The sequence below is a fragment of the Lagenorhynchus albirostris genome, chromosome 2, assembly GCF_949774975.1.
Source record: "Lagenorhynchus albirostris chromosome 2, mLagAlb1.1, whole genome shotgun sequence".
Taxonomy (NCBI): domain Eukaryota; kingdom Metazoa; phylum Chordata; class Mammalia; order Artiodactyla; family Delphinidae; genus Lagenorhynchus; species Lagenorhynchus albirostris.
Genome location: NC_083096.1, coordinates 150,982,250 through 150,993,566, shown reverse-complemented (window position 1 = coordinate 150,993,566; position 11,317 = coordinate 150,982,250). Strand labels below are relative to the sequence as shown.

The following is an 11,317-nucleotide window of genomic DNA, read 5'->3' as shown; positions in this document are numbered from 1 at the left end:
GTCTCAGACCAGAAGCCTCGTCACCTGCAGCTTGGAGAGATGGCCAGGATGGAATCTGGGCAGGAAGGCCTGCGGAGACAGCAGGCTTCTAAGGACACAGAGGCTGTCACCGTTTCTGGCAGCACGAAATAAGCACAGGCTTTCAAACAGAGCTGAGTGGTCCATGCTCTTGTGTCCATCAGCTCACCACAGACATGAAGCAGTATCAGATCAGGATAAGTTCTGGATCGAGGACTGAAGAGGGGGCAGTGGGGAGAAGTGGCTGTAGAAACTCTCATTTATTGAATACTCATTATTTCATAGACTGTGCCAAGTGTTTTACATTCATTTTCCCATTTTAATCCTCACAACAACCCTATGAGGTAGGTATTATCACCATTTATAAACAAGAAAACCGGCTCAGAAAAATTAGGTCACTTGCCCAAAGTCACACAGCTAGTCGGCAGTGGAGATGGGATCTGTCTGTGGCTGAAAGCCCGTATTCTTTTTATTATACCCATCTAGGTCAGCTTTGGGCAAAAGGCAGCTTCACTGCCCAACTCTGCAAAGAGCACCTGGGAGTGGAGGTTGTCGGCCACACTCACCGCTGGTAGGGATGCATGGAAGCCGACTTGATGTTGGTTTTTATTCCACTTGGCATTTTCCCTAAAAGGAACATGAAGAAAGACACCTGAAGCACAGTAAGACGTTCATGGTAAATCAGAAATGTGGTCCCTCAGGTTCCCTTCTGCACCTCCGCTATCATCTCAGAATCTCTGTGGCATCTGACCCTGGACGGCAAGGCTCAGAGGTATGGCTCTTCGTCCAGCCCTCTCCCTGAAGATGTCTAGGAGGAGGAATAGTGGGAGGGGTTGGAACACACCTGGCTCCTGCTCACCCCCTCCTAGAAAAAGAGAACTAAATCTGTGGGACCCCCATTTAATGTCACAGGTAAAAGAGTGCTATGTTCTCTCTTATTTTAATTGTCCCTTTGTCTGGACAGCTTGGAAGAAAATACCTCTTCTAGCTGCTTGCATCTGAACTCTGCCAGGCTGCTCTTATAATTACTAAAAGCGAGCAGGAGAGACAGGATACAGAGAAAGGAATACACGCAGCACCGGGAAACTTGCCTGCTTATCCATTCCCAACACACCTACCCAATGGTCCTAATGAAGGTCTGACCATTCATTTTTCTACCTAAGACAAGACAGTGAGAACACACCTAATACCCAGAGTTAAAGGGGACAGAAGGGTAGTTGAGACCGAGGTCTGAGATGGGGTGGGAGGCGAGAGCAGTTTCTGCTTGTTAAAGTTCTTCCTCATTGTCAGGTACCTATTAAGGGTCTCAAATGAGACTTTTACTCCAAAAGTTTTTTTTCTGGGTCACAGTCCAAGGGAGAAAAGGAGAGTATCTCCAGCTCTGGGGACGCTGGGGCCCCAGATAACCCAGCTTATTCCCACTTCCCTGCTCAAGGTCTGCCACCATGCCAATCCCTGTCACCTTACCTGGTTGACCTGCTTGGGCCATCTGCACCCCACTGAGCATTGGCTGCTGCTGACTCGGAGCTCCTGCCATCTGCACCTGCTGTAGTCCTGAGGCTCCTGCGAGGATTGTCCCAGCTCCTGGCTGGCCCGGCTGGCCAGGACCACTGCTGCCTGAAGGCCTCCAATTAGACAGCCCCTTCCCAAAGGCAACAGCTGCCACTAACGCATTGGTGTCTGCTGGGTTAAAGGTCTGCTTGTTCGGCCGGAGACCTGAAGAAAAAGGTAAGTGGGGACCCCGAGGTATGCCTCTGGCCCTGGACCGAACCTAGCAGCAGGAAGACCAGTATGGGTACCAGGGCTTGGAGTTCTGACTTCAGCAGAATCTAGGCTCCCTGGCAGCCCAGAGGAAGAGCCAGAGGACCCCCATGACTATCTCAGAATACTCCCTTCTCCCTTTGCCCATTTCTTCCACCTGCTCCAGGGCTGGCCAGAAATACAAAAGGCTAACAGAATGGACGCATACCTTTTCCCAAGCAGCACATCCTTTCGTCCTCACTTCACCACTACCAACACCACCCTTCCTATTGATCTTATCCCTCTTTCCTCCTCCGTTTTGCCACCAATCCCTCCATACCTCCACTCTCCGCTTCTCGTTCCTCTTTGCTGATTTTCTCCAGAAGGTTTGAGCACATTTTATTCAAGCTCTGGATCTGCTTCTGCAACACACATAAATTTGTGCAGAGATTAGGGCAAGCAAGAAATGATTACGGGGAAGTTTCTTCCTTGGGCTATTCCAGGGGCAACTGAGGGTAACCAGCTGTGCATCCCTACCATACAGAGGTGGTAATGCCCAGCTTCTCATGATAAAATTTGGGGTGGGGGCAGCAGGGCAGTGACTCAGTCCAACCTGAGCTGCATCAGCACCAATGCGGGCAGCATCCGTTGTCAGCTGCTTCTCTTGCTCTTCTACCTCAGGGTCAGGCTTGGTTCTCAGATGGTCAGGGACCACCTCATGGCTAAAAACAGGTACCCGTCCTTCAGTCTGCCTCTGTAACACACAGATTTTACTGATCCTACTGTGCACTCCAAGAAGATTCAATCTGGCCTGATATATACATAGTTCCTTCCACAGGCAAACAGTGCATTTTCAGGGAAAACACAACCTGAGACTAACAATATCTGGTTTCCTAAGACACTATCCCCCTCACTCCATCCTTCAGTTCTGTCTACTCACTCCCCTATCTCTACCAGACCTAAGGATAAACCTCTTTCTGCCACATTTAAATCAAAGATTGAAAGAGAAAAAGTCAGGGACTTCCCTGGTGGTCCAAAGGTTAAGGCTCCGTGCTTTCACTGCAGGGAGCATGGGCTGGATCCCTGGTCGGGGAACTAAGATCCCACATGCCGCGCAGCTCAGCCAAAAAACAACGACGACAACAAAACAAAACAAAACAAAAAAAGAAGAAGTCACAAAAGAACATACTTTCTGCTCAAGACAGGTGTTGGAGGAAAAAGGTCTTTGTCTTGGTGACATATGCCTCAGATTAATTCAGTTTGGGAATGGCTCTCCCAACTCCAGAAGGACAAAAAGCAAAGCCTCCGAAATGCAGCCCTCACTTCTTACTGCCACACACTACTGCAGATTCAGAACTTCTAGAATAGCCAACCAACCACTGTACCCTCAGTCCTCATCTAAGAACTTAATTTCCCAAGTTGCATCCCTCTCCTCCTCTTACCATGAGATCTTCATCTCGGTCTGGGGACAACACCAGAGGGATGATGACCTGGTTACGGAACAGTGGTGTCTTTTCATGCTTCAAGACCTTGTTCAGAGTGTTCAACTGTCCAGAGAGCAAGGCAAAGCTGTCCAGGACAGATGGCCTGGTGGTGGAAAGAAGGTGTCAGAATGTTCCCAGTAAAGGAGCCTCAAAGGGGGTCCTTCAGACTAGGAATACCCAGACTCACCCCCAAAACACTCATAGCCCTACGGCTGGCCTGGGCAGGAACTAGCCTGGCTCACAGGGATTATGGGGTTAAGAAAGAGGGACACACTTTCAGTTTCTGATACAGATGGAGAAGAAAGGCAGGTCATTATAGCAGGCCCCCCTTATCTGCAGTTTCACTTTCCAAGATTTCATCTACCCGTGGTCAACCACAGTCCAAAAATATTAAATGGCAAATTCCAGAAAAAAACAATCCATAAGTTTTAAACTGGGCGCTGTTCTGAGCAGCGTGATGAAATCTTGCTTCATCCTGCTCTGTCCCACCCAGGACGTTAATCACCCCTTTGTCCAGCATATCCATGCTGTATACGCTACCCACCCCATTAGTATAGAAAAAAAAACATAGTATATACAGTATAGGTTTCAGTACTTTCACAGTTTCAGGCATCCACAGAGGGTCTTAGAACTTATCCCCCACAGATTAGGGGGGACTACTATATTTGAATGGGGGTAAGGACAATGGCAAAATAGGAACCATGGCTACACTATTATCACTAAAACTTCAGAAACTGGGTAAAAGTCTCCCTTCTGGCCTAAAAATAGTATCCACACTTCCAGAGTAGATTGGACCTAAAAGACTCAGCAACATCCATGGCAAGAGATCCAGTATGAATACTGTAGTGGGAGGACCCACTGCGGGAGGACCTCCTCCCAGAGAAGTCAAATGATGAGAATCAAAAGCTAGTGAGAGGGGCTTCCCTGGTGGCGCAGTGGTTGAGAGTCCGCCTGCCGCTGCAGGGGACGCGGGTTCGTGCCCCGGTCCGGGAAGATCCCACATGCCGCAGAGAGGCTGGGCCCATGAGCCACGGCCGCTGAGCCTGCGCGTCCGGAGCCTGTGCTCCACAACGGAAGAGGCCACAACAGTGAGAGGCCCGTGTACCACCAAAAAAAAAAAAAAAAAAAAAGCTAGTGAGAACCTGGGCTGGGAAACTGGGCATTTCTCTACTTCCTTACCATGGGGGCCCAAAGCCAACTTCAGTGTTAAATGTTGGGAAACCCAACTCTTTCTAAATCAAGAGATGTTTGCAAACTGATAAATGGTTACGTCACTGGAGATGTCCTAGCCAGCAGGTGGCCTGGCCCCCCATCCATGGAGCCCTCCCCAGCTTGCCCTGGCAACCCTTACCAGGTCAGCCGGTCATATTCATTCTCCAACTTGTAAATGAAACTCCCCAGCGAATTCTTCAGATCAGCCACTTGACTCAGCAGTGCATCTAATGATGCCTCAAGCTGCTTCTCCTCCCTCTGCACCAATAGGAATAGGTTGGTTACTCAGATGAGTGTGAGGATGACACATACAGAGGAAGGCTGAAAAGCCAGGATGACAGTGTGCGATACCAGTCCAGTGACACAGGATCTCATTGGCACAGTGAGAGCCAGGTTGTTTACTTTCTTTGGTATTAGGGTTACAGACAGCGTCAACCCTTAGATCTTTACACCCATTCATCTGACCTCAATTCCTCCTACCTACTGATTCCTTTCTCTCATTGCTCCTAACCCAGGCCTGGTTTTTCTCTGTATTAGGTACACTCTATTCTCTCCCACTGAGTAATTTTCACCAGACCTAATGCCTGGGGTTTATTGTCTTTTGGGCACCTCTGCAGCATACATACTCTGACTTCCTCTGTCCTAAAACCTGCCGGTGAGTGTAGCCGTTCTTGCCCATGATACAATCTCTGGAAAATCTACCTACACATGAAGGCTCTTCTGAATACCTGCCACTGCCGCCGCCACCACCGCTGCCATCCCCCACCTTCATTTGCCCTCAGTCTTTGCTCCTTCAACCTCCTCCTTGCTAAATTAATCTGCACTCATTTTATCTCTGTGCCAATATTCCTGTGCCCCTTTCACAAGCTTAGTCAACCTATAAAAACTTACGGAGAGGCTACCAGCTGCAAGAAACTAAGTGACAAATGAAAAACGGGCACAGACTAGGAAGAATGAAGCAAAACTGTCTTAGCAAATTGCCAACGTGCAGGACAGAAGCCTTGATCCTGGGTCCACCCACGGCCTCAGATTATATTAGTCTGGCTTTTGGCCACCGCGGTCCCACAATTCCTTCCACCCTCGGGCTTCTCTCCAATTACAGATTACCTGTTCGGTCGGCATCCGACAACGGCCATCCAACAGCCTAGGCCGGGGCCTGAGCCGATCCACCACTTTCTTGAGTCGTCTTCCTTGGACTGCACCTCAACCTTCCCAAATTACAACCTGATCCTTTCCCACACCCTAGCAAGTCAGTGCTGCCTTCTCCCTCCCGACTTAACCGCAGTCTGTCTCCCGTCAGCCGGGCTCTACCCCCATCTCTCATCTGCGCCGCTCCCTCGCCAGTGGGCCTCTGCCCCATCGCGCGTCCCCTTATTCGACGGTCGAGGGCTCTACCCCCTCCTCTCAGCCCCAACTCCTCACTCCCTCCTCCGCCAGCCCACTCCCGGTCCCCGATACCCGAAGCTAGCTAGCGGTCACTAGCGCCAACCTGGCCCTCACCTGCATTGCGGCAACAGGGGCGGTGTCAAAGACTTCCTCTTCCGTTTCCCAAGTCAGCCAATCAGAAAGCTCAGGACTCGGCCCTCCCCCTCACTTCCTGTCTCGCTGGTCGCCAGGCCGCCAGGTCAGGGGTCACGAGCGGAGCAGCTTCTCTGACCCGGGCCAGCGCGGGAGGGCTGTGTGATGGCCTTGGAGCGCCCGGAGCCGGAGGTGAGGGGCGGGCGGGCGCAGCGCTGGGTCCCGAGATCCGAGGGGGAGGGTCCGGCGGCCGGGCGCGGCCGTGGCCTCCTCCGGGTCCGGAGCCGCCGGGCTAGCCCGAAGCCCAAACATTCGTTATCTCCTTCCCCGCACTTTCCCGGGGGGCCTAGAGGAGGAGCTTGTCGCTGTTTTGTTTGCCGAAATTTCATCCACGACGCCAACTCTAGGGCTCTCGGGTTCTTTGACCTCAAAATGGTATTAAGAAAACCTGTATTTTGATTTTCCGTTGCAGTTTCAGTGGGCAGCTTTGCCAGTTGCTGCATTTCTTCAAATATTGGAATGCCATAAACAGCATGAATTTAGTTCTAGCGCTCATGCTTTTGGAGAGCAGCTTTGGTTTCATGAAAAAACATTTGACTCAGAGAGAAGCCTCGTTCCGGTATTGGCGCTGCCGTGTAACTATCTGTGCAACTTCGGGCAAGTCTTGACTTCCCGGCCTGTTTCCTTCTCCATAAAGTACATATCATTGGTGTATTGTTAGGGTCACATGTTTTAAATCAGAAAATGCAAATAAAGTATCCATAAGGTGCCAAGGACCATGCAAGGAACTTTATATACATTGTGTCATTCAAACTTGTGCAAAGGAAGGTGGCAATACCCACTGTCATTTACAGGTAAGAAACTGAAAATCGAGAGAAGTACCTTACCCAAGTGCTACTCTCAGCTGGGGTGTAGCAGAGTTTTGGAGTTAGAAGATCTGAGTGTAAAATCTCAGATTTGGAAAGAACAACGTCACTAGGAGAGGGGCGCAGTGTTACAAGAGAATATATGAGTAGATGGGAAGGGTGAGAGATGTGTATGATGCAGATAGTTGTCATTACTTATTGAATGCTTACTGTGTGTCAGGGACCATCTCAGCACTTTACCAACATCAGTTAATACTCTGAACCCTACGCAGTAGACAATATTATCATCCCCTTTTTTCGGTTGAGGAAACTGAGGCACAGAGATAGATATTAAGAGTAATAAAGTTGCACAGCTAGTAAGTACCAGAGCCAGGACTCCAAAACTGGTGGTCTGCTGTAGATCCTGTGTTCTTAGTCATAATGTTTAAAGTATAAATAATAAAGTAGCCACAGGATGGTAAATCTCCAATTCGATGTCGCGAGCCCCAAGATTAAATATGGTTGTAGGAAACTACCCTATTAAAAAGGATCAGATGTGTTGACAGGGGTGATGGAGTAGCCTATGCATCAGAAATATCATTGAGAAAAACCGATGAAGGTGTTTGGAGTATGTTTTGTTATGGATTAAAATGAGAAGAAATGGAGGGATGTTGTGGTGAAATACAACATACCCGTTAGGCAGGTAGTCTAAAACAGCATTGCATCCAATGCAAGGCATATATGTCAGTTTTCTAGTAGCCACATTTAAAAAGGTAAAAACAGGTAAAATTAACTTTAATAATATATTTTTCTTTAACCCCATTATTTCCAAAACATCATTTCAATATGTAATAAATGTTAAAAATTATGAGATATTTAACATTCTTTTATTGTACCAAGTCTTTAAAATCCAGAGTGTATTTTACAACATATCTCACTTTGGACTAGCAACATCTCTAGTGCTCAGTAGCCCCATATGGTGGTGGCTACCATATTGAGCAGTGCAGATCTAAGGGAACTTGGAGTCAAGACATACGCTCCTGGAAGTCTCACTCAGCCAAAAGTTCATTTGTTGAATTCTTGATTTACATTTCTGAAAATTTTATCTCAGAAGGTAAAGGGAGTGAAGAGTTCTGCCCCTGAGCAGAAAAGTTACTGATCGTTAGATGTTATTACAATTCCAAGAGAGAAATATTGGGCATAGTCAGATTTAAGAAGTCATTCATTCCTCAGATACTTAAATTATTTCATGCTGCTGCTATGGACTCAGAATTGTGCTAATTATCAGGGTGGATGTGGAGCAGTGTAAGACACATTCCCTATTCTAATGGAGTGCACATGTTGAATTATGATAGTAAGCGCTTCAAAGGAAAAGTACAGATTGAATGAGTGTTTAACAGGGGTTCTTAACCTAATTGTTCAGTGGAGGGGGTGGATCAGAAAGCCTCAGAGGAATGACATTTAAGCCGGAAGAAGGAGTGGAAGGTGGCTGTGAGAAGAGGCAGAGCGCATGCATTACAGGCAAAGGGAATAGTGAAAATCCTGAGGTAAGGAGGAGCTGAGGACCTTCAGAGAACTAAGACGAAGCAGCTGCCAGTGTGGGCGCAGTGGCAGTGAGAATAGCTAACACGAGTGCTTACTGAGTATCATCTAATACTGGGAAAACCCCTGTGAAATAGGCACCGTTGGGACTTCCCTGGCAGTCCAGTGGTTAAGACTAAGCCTTCCAGTGTAGGGGGTGCGGGTGCGGGTTCGGTCCCTGGTCGGGGAGCTAAGATCCCACATGCCTCGCGGCCAAAAAACCAAAACATAAAACAGAAGTAATATTGTAACAAATTCAATAAAGACTTTAAAAATGGTCCACATCAAAAAAATCTTAAAAAAAAAAAAGCACTCTTACTATCCCTGTTTCTCAGATGAGGAAATTAAGGCACAGAGAGTGTAAGTAACTTCACCAAGGCCTTATACTAATAAGCAGCAGAACCAGCGTTTGATCCGAGCTGCTCGAACTCAGATGGAGGTGGGTGAGAGAGAAGGCTGGTGAAGAAGATTCAGGTTGAAGCCGTGCTAGAGGTTCAGGACTTTGGCATAAGTACAGTGGTTCAAGGGCAGGTGGAGACTACATTATTTTGTGGGATTCTGTTAACAGAAAACAGCACAGGGGTTGGAAAAGTCCAGGAATAATTTATACCTTAACCACCAAGGGACAGGGGCAATGAACAAACAACAAATTAACAAGATGGACAATGTTTGCTTCATCCTGGTATACGTGGTATGCAGCACAGTGCCTGATAATGTTTTATTCATCTTGCTATAAATGGTATATAGGCGTCAATAAATTTTCCAAAGAATGATAGGCTTCCTCTATCATTGTTCTGACTCTCCTGATTAATTGCCACAACATCCTTCTGAAGTAGACATTCTTTTCCTTTTTTTAAATTTATTTATTTTATTTATTTATTTTTGGCTGCATTGGGTCTTCGTTGCTGCACGTGGACTTTAGTTGCAGCGAGTGGGACCTACTCTTCGTGGCGGTGTGCGGGCTTCTCATTGCGGTGGCTTCTCTTGTTGTGGAGCACGGGCTCTAGGCGCACGGGCTTCAGTAGTTGTGGCACTTGGGCTCAGTAGTTGTAGTTCGCGGGCTCTAGAGTGCAGGCTCAGTAGTTGTGGCGCGTGGACTTAGTTGCTCCGTGGCATGTGGGATCTTCCCGGACCAGGGCTCGAACCTGTGTCCCCTGCATTGGGCAGGCGGATTCTTAACCACTGCACCACCAAGGAAGTCCCTGAAGTAGACATTCTTATCCACATGTTATAGATGAAGAAACTGAGGCCTGGGAAAACTAACTTGTCCAAGCTCACCTAGATAGCAAGCAGTAGAGCCAGATTTAAATCCAGATCTCTGACTTAGAAACCCTGCTTTCCCTTTGCCAGACTGCTCCAGTGTACTTCAGACTCAGAAGGATTAAGTATCAGGGATTAAAGCTCCATATGAGTGTGGGTGCTGGGAGAACACAACTAATTCAGGGATTCTCAAACAGTAAAGCAAAAAATCACTTGGGGGAGCTTGTTACGTATAGCTTCCCAAGCCCTCTCAGCTCTTAATTCAATTGGTCTCGGATGGTGCCCAGGAACCTGCATTTTAACAAGCACCTCAGGTGGTTCTGATGCTGCTGGTCCTTGGATCACACTTGGAAAAATACCATTCTAGCTGCTTTAATTAATTCTTGAGTCTTTAGTTCTGTTAAATCACCTCTTGAATGTGAAGAAAACTTAGAGATGATGTTTGTGAAAATGTAGTCGTTGACTTGGAAGGATCACGTATGGGGGGAATGTTGCGAGAAAACTCGAGTTAGGAAATGTTCCTGGTTTCAAGAGAGTGGATTCTATAAGAACTGATTGGTGAACTAGACTTCACTTTGGCCTTGAAGAGTCAGTCTGTCATTCAAAATAACCTTCGAAACAAGGTGGAGAAATGGAAGCTGCACAGCAGTGGAATTAAGCAGCCTACTAACAAGTAGTGTGAAGAAAATCTTCTAATAGGACAGTGCTTGTTTATATCCTCCATCTGGAGTATTCCCCTTTCCCTCCACACTAGGCCAACCCTGCTCAGTCTTCAGGCTCACTTTCTCTTAAGACTCTTGCCTGAGTCAGGTTACTTTGTTACATGCTGTCATAAAACCACATTCTTATCCTTGGCACACTAAGTCTGTATTAATGTAGTATTTAGAGTGATTATTTGATTAGTTTTTTCCTCCATTATAGGATAAATCTTGCGAGGGCAGAGAATGCCAATTTTTGCTTTCCATTGTATCCTTAGGACCAGCCCAGTGCTAGCGTGTATCAGGCTCTCCGTAAATTTGTTGACTGATAAATGAATGCATGCTCACCTTGCCTTTGTCCTCTTGGGACTTGGATGAGGACTTGATGGCATCCTGATCAAATTAGCAGGGAAATTAAGCTGGAAAGGGATTTACTAGCAGACAAAACAGTAGTCAGGCTTCACAATAGAAAATAGGCTGGATTTATCCAATGTAATAGGACGAATTGAATAATTGTGTGTGTCCCAAAAAAGCCAGCTGCATGAGGAGAGAATGGGGGATGTGTCTAAGCAGCAGCAGAAGCGAGAAAGTCAGAGAGGTTTCTTGGGTCAGTAGCATGGTAAAGCTTCGCCTGAAGTAAATAGAATCTAGGAGATTCTGAATCTGTGACCTCACCTGGGTATTGTGCTCTATTCTGGCCCCCACATTTTAAGTTGAAAAGTAGACCAACCAGAGTTCATTCGTAGGCACGTGATCTAAGATCGAAAATAATGAGGGAACTTGAAACCATGCCGTTTTCTTTTTGTTTTATTTTATTTTTATTTATTTTTGGCTGCGTTGGGTCTTTGCTTTCTCTAGTTGCAGCAAGCGGGGGCTACTCTTCGTTGTGCGGGCTTCTCATTGCGGTGGCTTCTCTTGTTGCAGGGCACGGGCTCTAGGGACGCGGGCTTCAGCAGTTGTG

The 11,317-nt window shown here is 47.2% G+C and overlaps 2 protein-coding genes across 8 annotated transcripts in view; one reads left to right on the top strand and one right to left on the bottom strand.

Moving 5' to 3' along the window:
• Positions 1-266: 266 nt before the first annotated feature.
• Positions 267-6,100, bottom strand: MED8 (mediator complex subunit 8). 3 transcript variants are annotated; one of them, XM_060140310.1, is made up of 7 exons: positions 5,562-5,930; positions 4,594-4,712; positions 3,201-3,345; positions 2,372-2,512; positions 2,099-2,180; positions 1,486-1,734; positions 267-645 (listed from the first exon to the last, which is right to left on the bottom strand). In XM_060140310.1, the coding sequence occupies exons 1-7, from the start codon at positions 5,574-5,576 to the stop codon at positions 581-583; spliced, it is 816 nt and encodes a 271-aa protein (XP_059996293.1). In that variant the 5' UTR covers positions 5,577-5,930; the 3' UTR covers positions 267-580. The 3 variants fall into 3 exon arrangements, with proteins under 3 accessions (XP_059996293.1, XP_059996292.1, XP_059996291.1); XM_060140309.1 differs by lacking the exons at positions 267-645; positions 5,562-5,930 and adding exons at positions 661-826; positions 5,955-6,100; XM_060140308.1 differs by lacking the exon at positions 267-645 and adding an exon at positions 662-826 and having other exon boundaries at positions 5,562-5,936.
• Positions 6,044-11,317, top strand: part of SZT2 (SZT2 subunit of KICSTOR complex) — a 51,215-nt gene continuing 45,941 nt past the window's right edge. For 3 of the 5 annotated variants that reach the window (XM_060140302.1, XM_060140301.1, XM_060140300.1), the window contains exon 1: positions 6,045-6,164. In XM_060140302.1, coding sequence (XP_059996285.1) covers positions 6,138-6,164 — 27 coding nt within the window. In that variant the 5' untranslated portion in view covers positions 6,045-6,137. Of the gene's footprint in view, positions 6,165-11,317 lie in introns of all 5 variants that reach the window. The other 2 variants (XR_009538956.1, XM_060140304.1) reach the window with 1 other exon arrangement.

Coding starts and splice junctions, on each gene's coding strand:
- MED8 (XM_060140308.1), bottom strand. Junction 3,346..4,593: donor GAATATGACCGGCTGACCTG/GTAAGGGTTGCC, acceptor TTCCACCACCAG/GCCATCTGTCCTGGACAGCT. Junction 1,735..2,098: donor ACGAGAAGCGGAGAGTGGAG/GTATGGAGGGAT, acceptor CTTTTTCTTCAG/GTCTCCGGCCGAACAAGCAG.